We start from the raw sequence: 23657 nt of genomic DNA, 5'->3' as shown, positions 1-23657 counted from the left end.
GGGAAAAATCTATATTTGAGCAGATCTCGCCTTGTAGCTAAAAGTCCAACTGGCTTGGCCCAGGCTGTCTGATCATACCTGAAAGAAACCTAGTAGTCTACTGTCGTATTTATAATGAAATATGTCCATTGAAAGGGCCTGTGGGCCATCCTGGAGAAAAAGGTTTGGCTTCCCCCTAATTTATTGTGAATTTGTTTATCCCATGTCTATGATATGAGCTGAGCGATATCCTGTAGTGCATATTGTACTGATTTTTCTGAATAAACTCTGTTTTTCCAATGAGTGGAAGGGTCTTCTAATTCAGGGAGGGTTAGTCAGGGAGTCCTAAGTGACAACTATTAGAAATGAATGGAGCCTTAAAGAATATAAATAGATGGGGAAACTGAGGTCTAGAGAGAGAGAAGAATTTATTCAGAGTCCCAAAGCAAGATAATGCAGAGAAGGGTTTTGAAATGGGTCTCTAAGGTCTCCCTCCAGCACCCTGTCCTTTATATAATGATCAGGAAGATGGACAGAGGGCTTCTGACCACCAACACCTTTCTCTATATCTCTGCCTTTTCTCTCTCTCTGACTTTCTCTGTCTTTATTTCTTTCTGTCATTTATTTCTTACTGCTCCCACTCTACATACATCTTCTCTGATCCTAAATTCATCCTCCACGGGCATATATGTGGGGCTAGAGAAGGGTGTTTCTGACAGAGGGATGGTTGTCATGGTGACAAAGCTGAATGAGTACGGCCCCAGACACGGGGTATCCTGGGTAGAATGGAGAGACGCCAAAATGGGTACCAAATTCTGGATGGACATTCCTCAGATGGTTAAGGACAACAACAATTGACACAGCCTCTGCTGTACACCAGGTGCTGAAATAAGCACTTTATATGCACTATCCTGAGTCAATTTTTATACTGTGGCTGGCTGGCTGAAGTACCCTTCCTGTATTCCTTCTTGAGCAAGAGAGTTCACAGAGTGTGTTTTAGTAGACAGAGTAGGACCTCTGAAGTCAGGCAGACCTTGTTCCAATCTTATGTGGCTTTGAACAAATTACTTATGTCTCTAAGTCTCAGTGTCTTCTGTAAAAAGGGGATATAACACCAGTCTGAAAGTGTTGCTGTGAGTGTCAGGTAAGGTGAAGGTGCCTCCACGCACTCCTTCCCCACAGCTGGTAACCCCAGCAGGGGGCGAGGCTTAAAAAAAACCCTCCAGTGTTATGCTTTAATGGGATTGATAGGCTATTCAGAGGACTCAACTTTTCCAGCATGACCTTGGATGGACATCCATCTTGAGCCAACTGGATGACGGTAGAACCAGGTTTGTCATAGCATTTCTGTCTTTTATGACTGCCTTGGGGTGTGCCTCCCACAGACACCTCTATCTCCTTCAAGCCTTACTCAGAAGAGATCCTGTTTAACTATAATACCTGCACTCCCACCTTCAGCCCATCTTATACCCCTCGCCTGCTTCCCCAGTATCCTATTTGGTTTATTATCTGTTTCTACATGCTGTAAACTCCATGAAGATGAGGATAGTTTAGTTTCCTCACTGCCTGGCACTTAGTAGGTGTTAAATCACATTTCTTGAAAAAAATGACCTCAATAAAATAAAACAATAATAATAGCAAACTTTTATATAGTGCTTTCTATGTGCCGGACAATAATCTAAGAACTATGCATAATATATTATGATGTGAATACATATATTTCATTTAAATCTCATGACAATTTTATAGAAGTCCTGACAGTAAAATAAAGTAAAAAAGGCCACCTCAGTGAATGCTGGCAATAAGATAATTAAACCCTAGAGAGAACACAGGGCCACAGAGAGGTTAAGTAACCTACCCGAAATCACACAGCTCATAAGCAGCAGAGCCAGGGGCTTCCAATTGAGACAACCTAGTTCCAGAATGATCCATAATGTCAATGACAATGTGTGCATGCTGAGCGCTCATTATGTGCCAGGCACTGACGTGAAAGCTTTACTTCTGCCTTCTCCTTTACTCTCCTCACAATAATCCTCTAAGGTAAAGGCTACTGACCAACCCAATTATACAGATGAAGAAGTCTAAAGCTTAGCAAGTTTCAATGACACACCTAGCGTCATGCAGCCCTAGTTGTGGAACTGGGATTAGTTAAATTAATTAAACAAGGACGTCATTAGACTGTAGTGAGACTAATGCCATGACAGCCTAACCAAAATCTAAGCTCGGAAATGCCTCAAGTTATGAAATTGAAACACTAAGGACAACCAATCCCAAACAATCAGTGAGGCTTTAAGCTATAGCCAACCAAATAACATTCTTTCACTGCTTCTGCGCCTTCTCGAGACTGTCTTTCCCCTGGCTCCTTTAGTGGAGCACTCCTAACCCCTTCTGATTTGGCATTGCTTGATTCGAATTGATTTTTGCTCAAATAAACTCATAAAATTTTTGATATGCCTTAGTTTATCTTTTAACAGTTCCAAACTCAGAGTGTCCTATTCCAAAGCCTGAGACCTCAGTCATGATGGAATGTCGCCTGCACATCTCGCATGTATGATGGGAAACTGGAAGGGGAGGCTTACTGGCATAATGAGCTATACTTGCATGAAAGACATATTGTTATATCAATGGTTGTAGATATAGCAGTAGAAGAGGAGGAGGAGGAAATATTTAAGAAAAAGGAGTTTCTCTCTCTCTTTCTTATCTCTTTAGTAGTCCATAGAGTTGCGTTTTTGTTTTTGATTTTGTTTTTGTTGGTGTTGTTTTCTGTTTTTGTTTTCACAGAACTGGTGCTTAATAAATAGCTGCTAAGGAGCCAAGTTTAAAATTTTCTCCCAAACCATACCTTCTCAGTCCTCCATCAGCCCCTTGTAGGCCCCTTCGAGAAATTTGGCGCTCACCTTCAACTGCTAGAAGAAGGTGCGAAAAGGGTGCACAGAAGCTAGACGGGTGCAAGAAGAGGGAACCTATAGCTTGTGCAGGACTGTGCCAAGCACTTTATGTAAATGATCTCCTTCAAGCCTCAGAGGCCAGGGGAGGGGGAGATGGAGGTCTTATCTCCATTTGATCATCAAGGCATCTGAGGATCAGGGAGGTGGGGGGACTTGCCCAAGGTCACATGGATAAGGGACTGCAGATCTTAAAAGTGAGGCCAGGTCCAATCTTCTTGGCTCCAGTGGCCTCTTCCCTTGCTGCTAGGAGAGTTCACTTTGCTCTGGCCTAGGCTACATAACCCCCAGGGTCCAGGTGACTACATTGGAAATCAGCAATGCAGGCAATTAAATCCAAGTGAGCAGAAAGGGGTCTGGACTTACTAGCAACAAACCTGTGAACTTACACAGGAATTTATGGACCAACACAAAGCAAAGAAATAGAAGTTGGCTTCTGAATGCATTACATGATGTTCCTGCCCCAGCTGTGTTTGAATTCCTCCTAGTGGACACTCTGTCCTCCTTCCTTCTTCTAGAGAAAATTGCTGAGCCACACATATCTAGGGGGGCTGCCTTTTAGCACCTGCCCAGAAGTTGTGTTAATTTACTTAATCTGAGCCTCAGCATCCTCATCTGTACAGATGCAGGAGATAGCTGCTTCGTGGAATTGTTATGACGATTCGAGATACCATTTATAGTAGATATATGGTTGGTGCTCCTTGAAATAGATGGTTGCTACTATTTGATGACTCTCAACTTTTCTAATCTTATGTCCTGTAAAACACTGTTATTTTGAGAAAGTCTTACTCTTATACATTTTTTAAACTAGTGAGTGAGGCAAAGCAAAAGGCAGTGGCCCAGGCCAACGGCGCTTTCCTCTAGGTCTGCATCTCTGTGAGGCCCTCGGCTGAGTCCCTGATATGGTGCTTGCAATTTCTGTGTGGTCAGCCAGACCCTGGGCAGCCTTCCCAATTCTCCTCACTATTCAAACATCCCTCTGAGAGGCTCACCTGAGATCTGTTCTTCCCCTTTCACAGACTTGTCACAGACTTATTCCAGTGTAGAACTCTTGCCTTCACTCTGTCCAAACCTTGCTTCACTCATTCCTACCAATCACTGGCACACGCTAATCACTTGATATCCCCCACACAGCTGTGAACGAATGGCTGAATGTGAGTGGCAGAAGCAAACTGTTCCTGGAGGTTCAGGGGTCAGTGTATCACAATTGGCCAAGGAGTTTGGAGGATGATGAAATCTTAAAAAGTTGTTATGAGCTCTAGTGTGTTCTAGAGATAATCCATTCTTCTAGTTCTGTTACTGAAAGACACTCAACTACCCCAGTCTCAGACGTCTGTATGAAATCACTGTCAGTAAAATGTTGAGAAGAGGCCTCTTCTGCATAGGCTCTATGTTTGAACTAGGTACTTGGGTCCAGGAGAGGGTTCAGAATCCAGCTTTCATTCCAAGAGATAAGTGTGACTCAGTATCCCCCTGGCTTGGATGCCTCTGTCTGGTCACTTTCTGGTCACTAGACACTCAATGAAGGTTCTGTGCCTTAGTTTCCTTATTTGGAAAATGAAGAGAATAATCAAATCTATTTTATATGGTTGTCTGAGGATTGAATGAGTTAATATTTTATGAAGTACTTAGTGCCTGGCACACAGTAGGTGCTACAAACAACAAAAAAGCCTGTAGTCATATTCTATTGTTGTCCTATCTTTACCCCAGCCTAGATTTAACTTCCCAGAATCTTCACCTCACTCCCAGGGCGGAAAGCAGTTTTCCTTCTGCTCCTTCCTCTTCACTCCCACATCCGTTGGAGCTCCCCGGGACCCAGAGTAGTTTTCCAGTTCTTGACAAGTCAGAAGTATCTTGGCATTCATCTCTTCTTTCCAGATCGAGCTCCTTAGGGACAGCTACTTTGTAAATGTCTGCACTCATCAAATAAATATTCCTTGAATAAATGAGTGGATGAATAAATGAATGAAGCAAAGACAATCCCAGTTGTCTAGGCAATACCCTCTTGGAGGAAGCTTGTGGCTTTGTCTTTTGGCTTTAGGAATCTCTTGGGCTTCCTCTTATCCTCCACTGGCATCCTCTACCACTTGCGCTGCTGTCTCTGTTTCTAGCCCATAGTGAGAAATATTGTCCCTTTTGTCTGGCACCTCTGGCTTTGGTTTTGATTTGGTTCCTGATTGTTGTCTTATAATCCTTAACTCCACATCCTGAAACCTGAAGATCAGTGTCTCCCACCCCTCTCCTGAGCTAAAAGCCCTTTGGCAATCTTGCTAACCTGGGCCCAGCCCACCTGGGTACAATGTGATCCAGCAGCCTTGTGCGTGGGAAGAAAAAATGCAAGAAATATCAATTTCATCTACTCTTCCTCAACACCTCCAAAACATCCCCCACACCTATCCCAAGAAGAGCGAAGTGCAACTCTAGATGAGATGCCCCTGAAGCAGAATGCAGACAACGTCCCTCTGTGGTAACCTCTGGGTTGTTGTGTTGTGGCAATGGCATTATGTTGTGTAGCTAGAAGTGATGTTTAATAGGAGTCTCTTCAGGGAAACAGTACATGAAAAAGTGCTTTGAATTTGGTTAGAGAAATATATCCTTAAGCAAGTCTGTTGAGCTCCTGTGACATATGCAAAGTTGATCTAGATCCTGAGCAAGTTACCAAAGGAAAACAGTCATTGGTTCTTAGTAATACAAAGTCTCAGAGTGCAGCTTCCTCAGATTGATGTTCACAGTTCACTGCACTAACCCTTTTCAACCTTCTTCATCCCTGCCCCATCTAACATGCATAGGGATACCATCCCTCAGGTTCAGAAATGCTCTCTGGTCTCAGGAATTTTGTTCTAGCTTTTTCGGCTGTAAGGAGCAAGGGTCCTTCTGCTCCTGCCATAGTCTCTCTATCCCCAAAGCTCATAAAACCATTAATTCTTCAAAGCCTTACTCAGACCAAACTTTCTCCAAGAAACCAGCCCAGATATCTTTCTTGTCCCTCAGAAGTAATCTCAACACCTCACCCCCCACCATATCTATGATGAACGTAAACTCTAAATTTTCTAAGAAAGTCCTGATAACAAACAATCTCTCACATCATCCTCATAAATAACTTCATTCTCCTTAGGCCTTGTGTCACAATTGGAAAGATATGGTGTCAGACCCATGGTCCTTTGTGCCTGCCATTAGAGCCAGGAATCTTAACCTCTTGTGTGCCATGGACCCCTTTGGCACACCAGCAAGGTCTATGGACCCTACTCAGGACAATGTTTCTAAATGCATAAAATAAAATACATAAAATTATAAAAGAAACCAATTTTATTAAAATATAGCTATCAAATATGGAAATGACAAAAGGTAGTATAACACTAACTGATTCTTTATTAATACATTAATTAACGGGATCTAATAGCAGACCTACAAACAATGGACATTTCTAAGTAGTGATGAGTATTAAGGTATTTTGAGGTGTTTGAAACAACTGTAATGTGATACAAAATATTTTATTTCTATCAGTGACAAAGTCACAGGTACTGCTAATACTATTGTGGTTTGTATTTGTTCTCTATCATCATATTTGAAGAAAATGATAAATTTTGATTAGAAGTTAGTAAAAAAAAAAGAAAAAGGATTTGTTTTCCCCGTTCACCCTCTTCCAGGTTAAGAATTCCTACATTAGAGGATCTGTTTTCCTATGATGCTCCGAGGTCCCAAAAGACCATGTCTTTTCCACTTTGGTACCCTTCCTTGGGTCATTCAACTCAGTGCCTGCACACAGAGAATCTCCATGCTTATTTGTGAAATTAAAAGGAAAGGATTGAGATTTCTGGTCAAGATGGCAGAGTAGGTAAAAACTATGCTTACTGTCTCTCATGACCACATCAAAATTACAACTATACAGAAAAATCATCATTGAGAATCATGTGAAGTCTAGCTAAACAGAAGTTCTACAACTAAGGACATATAAAAGAGGTCGTCTTGAGATTGGTAGGAGGGGCGGAGACATGGAATAGGCTGGTTCAACACTTGACTGGTGGTTAAAAATCAGGATGAATATCTCGGCTATGGCGGTCCCCCTGGAAGAACGAGGGGTCCAAGTCCTGCACCAGGATCCCCAACCCAGGATTCTAGTGCTGGGAGGAGAGGTACCCACAACTCTGGCTGTGAAAACAATCAGAGATTGTGGCTGAGCGAGACAGAAGGTGGCTGGAATTCCTCTTAAAAAGGCTTGTGCATGGACTTACTCTCTGAAGGACTCAATTGCTCTGAGCTCCAGTGCTGGAGTAGCAGCTTGAAAGGTGCCAGGAACATACAGGGAGAAACTAAATTGTCTGGTTTCAGGGAGAGGGCTGGAGGGGCAGCTTTCTCCCAGTCAGAGTGCTGGTAGAATTCATTATTTCTTTGTGGATGCTTGCCCCTTCTGGCATGCAGGAACAGGCAACCACAATAACTGAGTCTCCAACAACCTGGCTTGCACCATTTACTTCAGCCAGGTGATTACCTGAGACCCTACTCCCCCAACTTGTGGTCCCACCCAAGTTGCTTCTGGAAACTTTTCCAGACCATTGGCCTGCTTTGGCGCATGCTGTGGAGTTTCCTAAAACATCTCAGAAGTTTGCAAAACCTAAAGAAGCAAGGTCGGGCCTCAGCATGTCCTGAACCTCTCATGCTAGTGGCAGCTGGCCTTTGTTCATGGCTTGGCCTCTCTAGGCTACTCTAAGCTCAATGCAAGTGGCACCTATATGCAGTTGCTTGGTGGCTCATGCCAGGGGGCCTTGGAAATTTCACAGGCTGCTGCTGAACTTGGTTTGTGATGGGGTCTCTCCAAGGAGGCCCCTAGGCCAGCACACCTGGTGGCCAGCCTTAGGCTGAGCTGGAGCAGCACCTGAGGCTGCATACAAGAATGACACACCCAGAGGGTGGACTGGGCAGGGACCAGGGTCCTGCTAAAGTGAGTCTGCTCTATAAGGTCAGCCCCTCACTGGCCGATCCTCACAACAAATCAGCCTGAAGGTTAATCCCTCCCACTGATGTGCAAATAGCAACGAAAGTTCAACTATAACAGAAGGTCACACACAACCCATCCAAGGGATACACCTGGTGACCAGGGAAGACAACCACTGGGCCCTATAGCACACCTTACTACATAAAGCCTCTCTACTAAGACCAGGAGACATAGCAGCCCTATGTAATGCATGTAAACAAACACAGGGAGGCAGCCAAAATGGGAAAACAAAGAAACATGTTACAAATAAAAGAACAGAACAAAGCTCCAGAAAAAGAACTAAACAGAATGGAGATAAACAATCTACCAGATGCAGAGTTCGAAACACTGGTTATAAGGATGCTCAGTGAACTTAAGGGAAGAGTAGATGAAATCAGTGAGAACTTTAACAAAGGGATAGAAAACATAAAAATGGAGATAAAAAATATAAAAAGAATTAGTCAACAATGAAGAATACAGTAACTGAAATGATGAATATCTTAGGAGGAGTCAACAGTACATTAGATGAAGCAGATGATCGAAGCAGTGATTTAGAAGATAAGGTAGCAGAAAACACCCAATCAGAGAAGCAACAACAACAAAAAAATCCAAAAAATAAGGATATTTTAAGGGGCTTCTGGGATAACACCAAGCATAACAACTTTTGCATTACAAGGATACCAGAAGGAGAAGAAAGAGAACAAGGAATTAAAAACTTATTTGAAGAAATAATGATGGAAAACTTCCCTAACCTAAAGAAATATACATATAACCCCAGGAAGTTCAGAGAATCCCAAATAAGATGAACCTTAAGAGGCCCACACCAAGACACATCAGAATTAAAATGCCAAAGTTAAAGACAAACAGAGAATCTTAAAAGCAGCAAGAGAAAAGCAATTAGTTACCTGTAACCAAGGGAGCTCCCATAGACTGTCAGCTGATTTCTCAACAGAAGCTTTGGAGGCCAGAAAGGACGGGCATGAAATATTCAAAGTGATGAAAAGTAAGTTCCTACAACAAAGATAACTTTACTCAGCAGGGCTATCATTTAGAATCGAAGAATAGATAAAAAGCTTCCCAGACAAGAATACGGTAAAGTTCATCAACACCAAACCAGTATTACAAAAAAAAATGTTGGAAGGACTTCTCTTTAAAAAGAAGAAGAAAAAAGATAAAAATATGAATATTAAAATAATAACCACATATCTATCAATGATTACTTTAAATGTAAATGGATGAACCCATTCTCTGTTTGTCCTGACTTGCCAGCAATGCTTGCAGCTGCAGCATTTACTCTGAAATAACTCACAGATTATAGTCCTGACCTTACCCCAAAGTTTGTCACAAAATATCTTGCTTTTATTATTATTTTTACATTGCTCTAGTATAACAACAGTTTTTGAAAACAAATGTCGTCATTCTATTTATAGCATTCTGGTTTTAGCAGTGGCATTTCCTTTTACAAAATATAGCAATTCTTGATCGCTAAAAATGTCAAATCCTAGAAAACGTAGCATTTCTCTAAGTAATGTTAAGCAAGCTGCACTTTTTTTTCTAAATGGGAAATAGGTTAAATGCTCCAATCAAAAGATAAGGGTAAAGAAAACAAGACCCTTACATATGCTGCCCATAAGAGGCTCACTTCAGATTGAAAGACACATATAGACTGAAAGTAAAGGGATGGAAAAAGATATTTCATAAAAATGGAAACAAAAAGGTTGGGGTAACAATACTAATACCAGACAAAATAGACTTTAAAACAAACACTATAACAAGAGACAAAGAAGGACCCAGTAACTCCACTTCTGGGTATTTATCAAAAGAAACCCAAAACACCACTTTGAAGGGACATGTGAATTCACATGTTCATCGCAGCATTATTTACAATGAGACAACTTGGGTGTCCTTTAATGGATGAATGGATACAGAAGAGGTGATACATATATACAATGGAATATTACTCAGCCGTAAAAAAGAATGAAATCTTGCCATCTGCAACAATATGGATGGATCTAGGTATTATGCTAAGTAGAGTAAGTCACACAGAGAAAGACAAATGCCATATGATTTCACTTATATGTGGAATCTAAAGAACAAAATAAATGAACAAAACAGAAACAAACACATAGATACAGAGAACATTTTGATGGTTGCCAGATTAGAGGAGGATTGGGGGTGGGTGGATGAAAAGACGAAGGGAAGAGATTAAGAAGTATAAATTGGTAGTTACGAACTAGTCGTGGGGAAGTAAAGTATAGCCTCAGGAATATAGTCAATAATATTGTAATAACTATGTATGTCAGATGGGCACTAAGGGTGACTACTTTGTAAGTTATATAATTATCTAATCACCATGTTGTATGCCTGAAACTTACATAATATTGTATGCCAAGTGTATCTGAAAAATGAAAAATTGAAAAGAAAAATAAAAGAATTGAGTATATTACTATTCTCCTAGGTGAGGAAACTATTAATTCAAGGATATGTTTGAATTTTTGTTCCCAGACTTCACTTCCAGCAGAGGCTTTCCCAGTCTCTTTTAGGCAAGTAGCAGGAAGAATTAGCCAATTTTGGGGACCCAGCTATGTTACAGAAATTCTCAGGAGAAAGAACGACAGCAAGTTGAGCTAGTTAAACAGAGCATGATGAAAAAACACAGGAAAGGGAAATGACGTCACTCATTCTGTTGGCTTTGAGGACAGGGAACTGAAAATGTACACTTATGAGAGTGAGCTGTTCCGCCCATCTCCACCCTGCAGGGAGGTAGCAGGAGCTGCAAGGCATGACAAAGCTCCCAGCACTGCAGGCCTGGGAGTGGTAAGTCCTCTACCTGGCCACCAGAGAGCTGAGATTCTTCCTCTAGCAAAACCCGGCTGCCTATGTTTCCTTGCAAAGTGATGCAACTGGGCAGGAAGCCCAGATGTCTGCAACTGTGATGTCTTCATATACAGGAAAAACCCTGAGCTGCAAACCTAGGACTTGCCATGGGAAAAAAGGAGTGGTTGGGTTTTCTTCTTGGTTTCTAGAAAACTGTTTCCTGCCCCAAAATGACTTGGTTAGGAAGCTGAGTTTATTTCATAAGAAGGGATTCTTTTCTCTCTTCTGCTCAGCTTATCTTTATAGTTACCTGGCATTGATTACATTCTGGCTTTCATTTTTGAAACTCAACTTCCTAAAGTTAGCTTCATGTGCTCATGAAATGTACCTCTGTTTCTCTACCACAGCCACGTCACCACCCCCCATCTATTCAATTTGAGCACTAACAATGTGCCAAGCATTGAGCTGCCCTTGAAGATCTCATGGTTACTGCACAGCTATGATCATGTCTCTCTCTCACTGAGGGATACTTCATGGCTCCCTATTGCCTTAGAAGGAAAACAGAATCACAGAATCGAAAGGCTGAGCTGAAAAAGACTTAAATCATTTAATCTATTTCCCGTAATTCTCAGATGTGGAAACCAAGGCCTAGGGAAGAGAAGTGATTTTTTGAAAGCACACAGTGGGCTGAAGGTAAGCCTAGACCTAGAACATAGGTTTCTAGACTCTGAGTCTAAATTTGCATTCCGCGGCATTATCTTCTTGGTCCTTAATGATAAAGCCATATTTCCAACTTGATCTCCCTCTCTTCCTCTACATGAAAGACGGCTCCAGCCAAACTAGTCCATTTGCTAGTCTTCAAATACGTTGTGAGTTTTGTTGCTCTGGTTACCTCTGTCCTGCATGTCTTTGTTGGACCCCACTTCTCCTCCCTAACTCTCTTCAGCATCTTTGCTCATTTAAGTTCTCGCCATCCTTCAAGGCTCCACTCAAACTCTCCTCTGTGTGAGCCCTCCCTCCTCTGTACTTCTCAGCATGTATTTTCTGCTCTCTCTGTAGTATTGACTTTGTGATTCTGCAAGTACACGCCCTATTTCTCCAGTGAGACTATAAGCAACCAGGGGCCAGAGACCTGACTGAGGCATCGCTTATCCTCACAGCATCCAGCACAGTGTCCTGCACATAATAGGCATTTAGTAAACGTTTCCAGAAGGAATGGTTTTTAAAATCTATTCTATTGGATACAAGGAGTGATAAAAATCACCTTTTGTGCTTAAAGGTTTACATAACTGTGCATATATGTAAAATCCTCCTGCCAACTTAGTGAGCCAGGCAGGCAAGGTAGGTTTTATCCTCCATTTTATTGATTTATCAGTGAGGATGTAAGAGGGGTAAGGACTAGTCTTGGTTCACCCAAGGTCACCTTGAAAGATGGTGGTGAGAAAGTATTAGAATTGGGCCTCCTGGTTCTCAGTTCTCTATGATCCTCAGTGTCAACACCCTTTATGTTCTTTCCTTCGAAGATTCAGTTCTGCCAGAATTATGGTGGAAAAAGCTTCTCTCTTGATCTCATTTGAAAAGGACTCTACTTAGTTCATAATGAGTTAAGAGTATCACTTATTGGAAAGAATACTTGATTGATTTGAACATCTGAGTCTTTTACCAGCTGAGTGAACTTGGCAAACCATAGTTTCCTCACTTATAAAATGAGGGCATCAGAATGGGTGTACTTCAAATCACTTTTAGCTCTAACAGTCAGGGAGTAATAGTCTATAATTAGGTAAGGAAATTGTTGCCGTTGGGATAGACTTCCTTAACCCAGAAGATCCACGAACTCTCCAGACCTTACTCGAGAAGATTTTGTGCAGAGGAGTCCTGGGTTCCCCTGCAAATTAAATCATGGAACACGTGCACCGCAGGCCACTGTCTACTCCAGAGGATCTGGGATTATACCAGCAGATAGGGGCCAGCTTGCAAAGAGCAGAGACTCACAATAAAACCCTATTTTACTTTTGTCTTTATGTGACAACTTGAGGGAGAAGGTCATGTTACAGAAGGTGTGCCAATAATTTTCAATTATTTCTAGCAATTATTTGCAATGCTGAATCAACATGTTCTTAGACACGATATGATTAGAATTAATTTTCCAAGAAGAGAGCAATGTATTTTATTATATTGAGAAGTTTGAAAACCTTCTGATTTTAGGACTTGAGGATGGGTTGCAACAATTCATTGTTTGCTTCACAGATTCCTTAACTACACCCACCCTGTTTATCGCCTATGAGACAGGTTCTCAAGGAGCTGGATATTGCCTACGATAGGATGAAATTATCCTAGTGATTCAGGATTCTTGGGAGGGATGGTGGAATGTGCTAGAGTGAAAGAGATTTCTTTCATTTATTTAGATTCAGCATTACTAAGATTAGGATACTCTATACATTATCATCATCATACTAATTATTAGGTTGAACCATACAACAGTGCCAATATCAGACCAATTTTGACCTACAGATAGAAATTGTATAACGTTCAACCTATATCTATATTTTTACTATTCTTGATTCCTCCTCTCTCAAACCTACATGTTTAGTCTCTATAAGTACATATTTTTAAAATGTACTTAAATTCTCTTAAGTCCTCTATAATTAAATCTCTCTCTAGTACTACCAGTCTTAACTCCTTCAAATAGATTTTCTAGGGTGCCTATCTAATCACATTGCTTCTTGCTGAAAACTTCCATAAGTTTTCGCTTTTGGATAAAGTCTAAATGTCTTACTGTTACTGGAGAGTGGGGATCCTCTCTCGGCATGTTGTCCAGATTCTTGATGTCTCGAACAAAGAATTGAGCAAGACACCGAAATACAGTAGAAAAGAAAAGTTTTATTAGAAGGGAAAGTACACTTCCAAATGTGGAAGCAGGCCTGAGCAAGAGAAGCGTGGCTCAAAAGGCCTGGTAACAAAGACTTTGTGGTTTTTATCCCTTTTTGCTGTGGGTGGTTACTTTGAGTGGGCTTCCTTAATTGACAAATAAGATTGACAGGACTCAGTGATTCATCATTTTGCTTTCTGCACATGTTCATTTCCAGAATTCAATCTGTTATAATGATATTAATGAACTTCCAGGCATATGCAACATCTTGTAATGATGGTATAATGAGGCTCAGGTGAGTTGAAGGTCGTTGGAGTCTTCACTGAGCAGGTGCAAGTGACTGGCTTAAACCGGTACCTAAATCTCTGCCTACTGGTTTCTTTGTGTGAGTTTTAAAAAATGCCTTCTGGCTTGCTTAATTGTGGGTGGATTAGGGTGGACCCCTTCTAGGATAGGATAACCTGTGTCTTTGCAGGCAGACCCAAAACCCCCTAACTAACTTTCCTGCCTAGCTCTTTTCTAAGAGCCGTGAACCCCCTTACTATTAGTATGGATGGAATGGCCATAGTCCCTGCCTACAGGGGTTTCATGGAGCTCTTTCTCTTTCTGCCTCAGTCAGAGTGGGGTCTTGGGTTTCCTGCTAAAGTGCCACCTCAGACCCTAGACAAGAAAAGAAGATACAAACTTGTTATTTAAATCATATATCTATTAATTGCTATTATTGATTTTCCTACTAAGTGAGTAAAGGAAAACAGGCTTGGTTAATATATTTCTTAAAGAGTAAAAAAAAAAATCCTTTGGCTAAAGTTCCCTCCCCGCTCAGACTCTAAGGGCCGTGTCTGGCCTAACACCATTTCTGCTTAACAATGGGCAGATGACCCTTCTCAATAGCCAGAAGATCTGAGTCGCCCAGGCAATTATGAGGATTTGAAGGAGAGGGCCTTTTTCCATAGGAAGGAGGGAAGAAAACTTAACTAAGTTTACTAAAAAGATTAACTCTGCAAGAGATGTCCCATTTCATTTCCTACTAAAAGATTAAGAATTTTACAAGTGATGTCTTGTCTCTTTAACATGAACAATTATTACTTCTGACCTCAAACCAGCTTATCTTTTCTCTCATCTCCCCATCCTCACATCTCAGTATAATTTTACGCTGTTTGGTAATTACTGATTGATTTGTATGTCTCCATTTTTAGGTTTAGCCAACCCTGGATCCTCCAGCTTTAGGATATAACATAGAGAAGAAACAATTTAAAATCAATATGTTCATTCAATGGTCATCAAGTATTAACTAAGCGCCTACCAGGGGCCATTGGGTGTTGGGACCATGTAGTCAAACAAGGAGCCCTCAGGCTAGTGGGAAATAGATATATAACCTAAAAATTGCAATTGACTGTGATAAGTACAAAAAAAGGTATATACAAGGTAAAGTGGAGGTCCACAGGTGGGAAGTGTTAAGGGTGGAAAATTTTCAAGTGAGCCAACTAGCTAAGTCAGCTACAGGGAAGAAATATCTTTAGATACCAGGAGTCGTCCTACTTGCTTGGGTGTGGTTTAGGAGGTGTATTGTATAAGATATGAAGATGGCCAATGTCTGCTTCTGTAATCCACTTACTTGTTAACCAGGGTATGGTACTAGGTGATGTATCGTACTAATGCCCAACTTCTGCTTCTGTAATCTGCTTGCTTGTTCTAGGCTTCATAACTGCCTCACTCTCAAACCCCAGGGCTGATCTCTAACCCTGCGTGGTAGAGAGTCAGTCCCCAGCCAGCTAATAAAGGCTCATAATTAATCTCAATTGGCTCCGTGGGTCTTAGAATCGTTCGTGCCATAACAGGAGGGACCTATTTTGCCTTGGGAAAAGGGAATGAGGGAAGACAGAGAGTAAGAGAGACAGAGACAGAGAGACACACAGAGAGAGACACACACAAAGAGAGAGACACAGAGAGAGAGGCAGAGAGAGAGAGAGAGACAGAGACAGAGACGGAAAGAGAGAGATTAGGGCGAGGCAGGAAAAGTCTTTTAGTGGAAGTGAGCTGAATTAGTGTCAGCACAGCGAATGAAATGGGCTCTATTCAACAGATTTTAAAATAATAAAGATTTTGATATAGAAAAAAGAAAAACTTTATTATTCAAGTAAAATTTGGATTGCATATGAATAACTAAGTTTAATCTTTCCAGGTAACTTGAAACAAAGCAATTGGGTTCTTCTTGGCTAACGAAAAGGAATTGACTGGCATGGGTACAACTTAGATTTTCTGAAAGTAATGTAGCGGGGAGGCAAGAGAATTAAAAATGTTAATCAAGCTGCATTCAGAGACTGCAATGCGCTGATCAGCCCTGCAGCCAGGCCTTGGAGGACACCTTCAGAACAAAGAAAGATTTCTGATGGATGACTAACAACCCATTCTCCACACCTGTGAAGGGGAACCAGGAACTGAGAGTCATTCCCTATGCCTAACACCATGGGGTACCTAAGGATTAAAGGATTAAAGGGAACTGCCAGCAGGCCTTTCACGCTACATATTCTTACCTTTTCAGGCTACATACTCTTCCCCTTCCTCACTGTATGTCCATATCAAAGGAAATGGGAACTAAAGAATGGCATATAAACTGAATTCTCTGAACACTTAGGGTCCCTTTCAGTGCTTTTACTGTCACTGTCCCTCTCACTCTCTGCCTCTGAGAGGAAACCACACTCTGTGGAGTATAACCACTTTTCTAATAAACTTTTCTTTGACTCTAACTTTGGTGTGTGTGTCGAATTCTTTCTACACTCACCGCCAAAGGACATTCTTCTCTCAGTACAGGGCTTGGTCTCCCTGCCACTCGGGGAAATTTGCCCTGTCTTGCATCAAAAGTATTGATTTCAAGTATTCTTGTCAGACCATATTTCTCAATTTTACTTTAATCAGTTATGGATGATCATGAGAAATTGTTTACTTAGCATCAATGATGGAAAAACAGGCATGACCTCAAGAGATAATTTAGATTAGATATTCATACATATTTTCAACATATATCAAGCATTACAATGAAAAGTTACGGTCTTCATTTTTGAGGAAATTTAGGAAGATATTAAAAGATGTTAAGAGTGCCCTGATCCGAAAAGTAGAAGAGCAAAGAATCATAATGACACTGAATCAACTGGGAAATGATTTTATACATTATCTCATGTATAAAATTTTATAAAATATTTTATAAAATATAAAATATTTCTCATTAACAGATATGTAAACTGAAATTCAGACAGATGAAATAATATGCCAAAGTCATTTTGTAAACTATAGAATCTTGGGATTCAAATATAGGACTTCAGAGTCTTAGATATTATGAGCAGGAAAAAAGTTGAAAAGGAATATATTATAATCTCTACCATCTTGATAGTTTTCAAAGCGTGAAACATGATTCATCTCAAGTGTTTTTGATTTAATCTTGCCTGGAAGTATAGTCCTGACAGACTGATTAGTCCTTGTTTTAGAATGTCTTCCAGTGTCATTAGGGAGAAAAGGCTAAGGACCATGAAACAGAAGGCAACATCAGACTCTCTCACTTACCAAAGAAAAATCTGCTATTGGAAGTCAGAGAAGGGAGGGATTGATGTGGTCTGGAGTAGTGCAGGAATGAAGAACTGCGGCCCACGCTTTAATGACGAGTGGAGGGAAAGAAAGATGGTCATTGTTGGAAAAAAAATGGTGGGAATAGCAAAAGCAAGGAAGGAACAGCAGGAGTGAGCCCACTGGGTCTAGGATTGGGGAGAATCCTGATTAAGGAAAATTGGAATTAAAGGAGAAGGCAAAACAACCTCCTGGAATTCGCTTTGAGTTCTGTAATTCAGTGATCTCTTCTGTCTTAATTACTATTTACCTTCCTTCTGGAAGGGAGCCAGAAAGAAAGAGCCACATATTTTACCCAACAACGATAACCAGTAACCTCCCAAGAAGTACTTCTTAAAGTGTCGAGGTAATTAATCCATCCTACAATTAAACAGTCTTCAGATGGGAGGAAATGCAATGCCACCAGAGAAATTCCAAGGGAGTTTCAGCCCTAACCTATGGGAGCTCACTTCCTTCGTGTGACACATATATAAATAACTGGAAGCCTCTTAGCTTTGAAACAGACTCCTAGGAGACCAGAGACGACAGCCCTTTCTGAGCTCAGGTAAGAGAACTCCCTCTATCTACACTATTCACACACTTCTAGGGATCAGCCCAGTTCTCCCAATCATTTACCTAGGTGTGTTGGGGGCCCTATCTAGAGGATCCCCTTCCATTAGGACAAAATGTTTGAGAGGGTAGGGAATTGTCACTTTTATCTTTGTATTCCAATACCTAGCATTATATTCAAGACAGTGGGTCCTCAATAAATGCTGATCGAATTGTTGAATTTATCATATATTTACTATATACCTACTACATTCAAGGCAACTAATAGCATTCTCTATTTAAAATGAATTGATCATCCACTATGTGCTAGGTGTATAAATTATGCATTATTTTTTTTAAATCTCAAAACACGTTTCTGGGGGTGTTTAATTATCACCATTTTAGGGCTAAGAAAACAAAACTCAGAGGTGAGTCAACTTGTCTAAGGCCAGATAGATGCAGGGTGACTGACTCATCTAGGTTTACCTGTAAGTTTTCTAGTTTTAAAACTGAAAGTTCTCAGTCTCAGGAACTCTGTCAATTCTGGGCAAACTGGGACAACTTACCTTGATGGGAACTTGTAGAGCAGGGATTTGGACATAGTTCTCTTGTTTCCAAACCCAGAGTTCTCTCTGATACTTTGGTGTTTGTTTGTTTATTCTTTTCTTCTACATTTGGCAGTATCTCAGGTGGACATGAATATAAAATATATCTAGCACATTGCCTGGCACATAGGAAAAATTCAGGAAGTGGTAATGATTATCAATGCTGTGCCCAGCCATAGTAGAGCCTAAGACAAAGAGAAAGTTGTAGTGGGGAAGGAGGGAGGTAGATAGGGGTAAAAGGAGTCAAATATTTGGGGACAGAAGGAAATCTAACTCTGGGTGGTGAACACACAATGCAATATATATATGACTTTCTGTCGAAACTTATTTGATTTTGCTAATGTCATTTATTATAATTTTACTTTCTTGGTGAAGACCCATCACTAATATTTTCATCATGTATTCCGGGGAAAAATTAATCACTAAAAGTACATAAAAACATTTACTGTATATAAGGAGACAGGAATACTCATTTCTCCTTTTGTCCAATATGGCTCCGCATGGCATTGTCAATTTCTGTCTTTATTAAAATATTGATATTTTGTTTATTGTGGACTATTTCAATAATTTTGATATTATATTAAAATATTATTTGTCTTAATTACTGAGACTTTTGGTGCCCCCTTAAATTTTATGCTCAAGATGAGTGTTTCATTCTCTTCATCTTAATCCTGGCCCATTATCACTTTATCTTAAAATTCAGCACACACTATAAAATGCCACCTTATGGAGCAAGCCTCACCCCAAGAAGAAGTGAATTTCCTCCTGCTTTTCTTCTTTTTCTTTGGGATCACTTACTTACTAGACCTTCAGCCTGAGTTATAGGGCCAGGAAAGAGCATACTTCTGGATTCATCCCAGGTATGCCTGACTACAGTTTTCCTGCAGAGGGTGCTGTGGAGTGTAGACACCACAGGAGGTGAAGTATTAGGTGAAATTGAACTGATTGCCTATCTCATCTTGCCTTTCTCTGGCAGCAGGATTATTATGAAATCATTGACTTTCTATTTGCCTTTGGGGCTAAAATAAATCTGTCACCTCCAAATGACTTATCTGATCTCAGACAAATGCCAAAGAGAGCTAAGCAATTCTGCCCTGGGGGTGGCCATAAAATGCAGACAATTTTGCCCAAGCGTTTTGGGTGGCTCAGCAACAGTTTCTGTGAGTTCTGTTTTGCCCCAGATCCTGGGCGGGTCTAAAGGGATCAGAAGGGTGAGCTATTTGGCTTTCTGGAAGGGAAGACTATATACGTCAATTCAGCAAAACAAGTTTTGACACTTTCCCTGGGATGTCATCTACTTACTTCAAGTGCCTGCTGCTCCAGGCCTTCCCTGCTGGGCAATGATGATGGGGCTGGGATGGGGACAGAATAAAGGAGCCGGGACCTGTAGCACCAACTACACTCAGACCCGGAGCAAGCACTTGAAGTTTACTCTTGAGGAGGATCAGCAGTTCTTCTTACAATTAGGTGAATGAACCAGGCTGTCCAAAACCAGACAAAGCTATTAAATTTTACCCTACAGGACATCTGGAGGAGGCATGTCCTTGGTGACTGGACTGGCTTCTTAAGGCATGAGATGGAAAAATCAGTAAGTCATGCTCTTTCCTTTGAATTCCTAGCTCCTGTGGTCTCCAGATTCTGGCACAAGATGAAAGGCTCTGGTCTCCCCCTCTGCATTCTCGTGGCTGTGTTTTATCTCTCCTGGACACCTTCTGCTGGGCTGAAGATACTCCATTTGGGAAGCTGTGTGGTCACCACTAACCTTCAGGAAATGCACAATGGATTTTCTGAGATACGGGACACTGTGGTATGTGAGGAAGGCACCCCCCGCAACCTTGTGGCTGCCTCTCCCCTTCTCTACTTGTCATTCTCTGTCCTCCAGCAGTGTGATCACAAAAAGTCAGGCTGGGGACTCCTCACCAGAAAGGTGCCAGGAAACATGTAGCTCATAATTTAAAAGTGTTTTGGAAAGAGACACTGCCCCCTGGGCAGTGGTAGCGAGGGAATGAGAGGTCTAGATGTTTAAGACTCTGGCAGCCATTACTGATCTGTTCTTTTTTGCCTTGCTTTCTTCTGTTTAGCAAGCCAAAGATAAAATCATTGACATCAGAATCTTGAGGAAGACCGAGTCTTTGCAAGACACAAAGGTATGTGTGTGGTGCATGGGAGTTCTGGGAGGAAATATGAATTAGGGGCATCTCTATCACCCTGGGTCTTTTCCCTCTCCCCCCACCAACATACTAGTCTTCTTTGTAGCCTGCAGATCAGTGCTGCCTCCTCCGCCATATACTGAGACTCTACCTGAACACAGTATTCAAAAACTATCAGACCCCTGACCACCATATCCTCCGGAAGATCAGCAGCCTTGCCAACTCTTTTCTTACTATCAAGAAGGACCTCCGACTTTGTGTGAGTAAGGGTCTTGGGTAAAAAGATCCATCTCAGTCCATAGCTTCGATGACTTAGCAACCAAGCTCTTTCTTACCCCCATTTAATGGATGGAGAGACTGAGTCCAAAAGTTCTATAATCTGTGTTGAGCCATGTGACTAGGGAAAAAGAACTCAGTTTTATTGACTTTTGGGTATTCTGTTCCATACAAAAAGTTTAAAGAACTATAAATACTAGCTATTTGATGTTAATGACGACTACCTTTTATCCATGAAATTAAGCTTTTTCTGTAGGTGAGATATCCTATAGTGTACTAGTGCACCCTGAGTCCAGGAAGCCAACTAAGAAGCCAATTAGCAAGCCATTAAACTCAATCTCAAGATATGGTCTAAATTGAACCTAGGAATCCAATTTTCACTTCCCATGGGGGCTCTCTGGAAGAGCTTGGTGGGGAGTGCAGGCAAGATGGCATACCATGAACACAAACTCTTTTGGTGCTATCTGTTTCTAAAAGGAAGCAACAAGCTCTGTATTTGAGCCTAAAAAGCTGGCTTCCTCTCCTATGGGTGATTGGGTTAGTGATCCCAAATGATGTCTGAAAAGACTTTTCTATAGGAATGAAGTAGAATTCCCATCTACTTCATGTCAATGGCAAGGGCAGAAAATCAGAATATTTAATAAAATCTGTCATTCTTTGGTATTCTTTCAGCATGCCCATATGACATGCCCTTGTGGAGAGGAAGCAAAGGAGAAATACAGCCAAATTCTGAGTCACTTCGAAGAGGTATATGCAATTTTGGACTTGGTTGGGATGAGTGTGTTTTTAGAACTGAGATCATAGATGGGTGAGATGGGTATTCATACTGATAGAAATCCTGTAGCCCTCAGGTTAGTAGCCCTCTGAAGTCATGTGGACTATCCTTCTCCTTTACCCCAAGGGACACCCATCCAGGCTCTAGCAGGGTGCTCTCTCAGAAACATGCTCTGGGAATGAAGAAGGAATGGCTGTGATTCCATCAAGGTGCTCCAGAGACATATGGATCTTTCAGCTGCACAAACAAGAGGCCATAGTTTCCAACACTCACACACTTACACATACTCTCAGAAACAGTCCTTTGTAGTTTTCAGAAGCCGGCAGGTTTGGCTAACTTTCTGTTCTCTTTCTTGCTAACTCTTTACTGCAGTTTTTCAGGTTTTCCTGCTTTGAACATTGAATTTTTTTTTTAAGTCCAGTATGTATGTTGGCTCCATCTCAGCTCCCGGGTTCTACACAGTTCCCAAATTGCTTTTCTGTAATAGTCCAACAGTAAAATAAATATTACAGGGAAAAAAGTCACTCACAATTTCACAATGCCCATGCCATGCTGTTTCTCACCTCAGTGCCTTTGTGCATCTGCCAGCAAGGCCTGGAGTCTACTCCTCACTGACTAATTGCTACTTATCCTTTAAGACTCAGCCTAGCTATCACCTCCGGGAAGGTACTGCTACTTCTCTGAATTAGGTGCCTCCCCTGTCATCCTGTGTGGCTCCATCATTTATTCATCACACTACATTTTAATTGCCTGCTTCTGCCTGTCTCACTCATGGGACTGTGAATTCCCTGTGGGTAGGGTTATACCGTTTTTACCTTTGGATCCCTAGCCAGCCCAATGCTTAGCACAATAAATATTTGTTCAATTGAGTATACACAGTAGGAATTAGGTGCCTCCCCTGTCATCCTGTGTGGCTCCATCATTTATTCATCACACTACATTTTAATTGCCTGCTTCTGCCTGTCTCACTCATGGGACTGTGAATTCCCTGTGGGTAGGGTTATACCGTTTTTACCTTTGGATCCCTAGCCAGCCCAATGCTTAGCACAATAAATATTTGTTCAATTGAGTATGCATAGTAGGCAACCCCTACACACACACACACATTTCTTTAAAAACAGCTTCATTATCTAGATCTTTGTGATTCAAGAGGCTTGGGTTGTAGTCCCAATTCTGCTACCTACCCTGGGCCTCAGTTTCCCTATGTAAGATCAGGGTGATGGACTCAATGATTTTCCTTCCTCTTGTGATATCTTGAGGTTCCAGGTCTTCTTTCAAAGCTCTTCCATCTTGAAAGGAAGGCTCTGCTTACAATCCTCAACGATTTTGCCAACGAAAGGAGAGGATTAACCCTGGGGCACACAATGCCTCTCTGTGATTTACTCACCTCATAAGTGTGTGTCTTTCAGCTCGAGCCTCAGGAAGCGGTGGTGAAAGCTTTGGGAGAGCTAGACATTCTCCTGCGATGGATGGAGGAGACAGAATAAAAGGAAAGTGACTATGCTGCTGAGAGTATTCCTGGCCGAGTCCCAGTTCTCCGTTCGTGGAGGCATGACCGCAAACCACTATCTCTTTGTTATATCATTTAGTGCTGGTCACTGTGTATATTATTTATTTCCTATTTGTGTCTTTATTGTGGTTGTTTTCATGTGTTCTTACCCTTAATCTAGACCATGGTTTTATAAGATTTTGGTAATATCTTTTCTACAGTCGGATATATTTATTAGTTAATATATTTATTTATTTTTGCTATTTGACCTATTTATTTTTGTACTTGAACATAAGTCTTTTAAAAAATTGATGAATTATATTTGTAAACTGACTAGAGCACATCATGTATTTTCAAACAATAAACAAACTTTCTAAATTCTAGAGGACGGCTAGGGGGTGTTTCTTCATTTTTATCAAATTAAGTAAATTTACTGACTGTCAGTGCTCTGCGAGATTTTTAAAACTGAAACAATGGCTACTAATTGTGGGTTGTGGAATAAGTTCTGATACGAACTTACAAACAAACTAGTTTTATAATTACTGACAACCCCTACCCAACTCCCCAACCCTATACTAGTGTATCTTCCAGCTATGGAATCCTGTATGGTCAAAATGCATTTGTACAAAGTTTT

At 41.1% G+C, this 23657-nt stretch overlaps 1 protein-coding gene across 1 annotated transcript; it reads left to right on the top strand.

Annotated features, from left to right (window-relative positions):
• Positions 1-17713: 17713 nt before the first annotated feature.
• IL20 (interleukin 20) lies at positions 17714-23266 on the top strand. Its single transcript, XM_006922823.3, has 6 exons — positions 17714-17744; positions 19953-20140; positions 20415-20480; positions 20590-20742; positions 21432-21506; positions 22944-23266. Exons 2-6 carry the CDS (start codon positions 19982-19984, stop codon positions 23019-23021), a joined length of 531 nt encoding a protein of 176 aa, XP_006922885.1. The 5' UTR covers positions 17714-17744; positions 19953-19981; the 3' UTR covers positions 23022-23266.
• The last annotated feature ends 391 nt before the right edge of the window (positions 23267-23657 follow it).

Source organism: Pteropus alecto, unplaced genomic scaffold, assembly GCF_000325575.1.
Source record: "Pteropus alecto unplaced genomic scaffold, ASM32557v1 scaffold359, whole genome shotgun sequence".
NCBI lineage: Eukaryota > Metazoa > Chordata > Mammalia > Chiroptera > Pteropodidae > Pteropus > Pteropus alecto.
This window is presented reverse-complemented; position numbering and strand designations above follow the sequence as displayed.

Excerpts from the sequence above, each read along its gene's own strand:
- IL20 (XM_006922823.3), top strand. The coding sequence starts at position 19,982 with ATGAAAGGCTCTGGTCTCCCCCTCTGCATTCTCGTGGCTGTGTTTTAT. Across the intron at positions 20,141-20,414 it reads CTGAGATACGGGACACTGTG|CAAGCCAAAGATAAAATCAT; the intron begins GTATGTGAGGAA and ends TCTTCTGTTTAG. Across the intron at positions 20,481-20,589 it reads AGTCTTTGCAAGACACAAAG|CCTGCAGATCAGTGCTGCCT; the intron begins GTATGTGTGTGG and ends TCTTCTTTGTAG.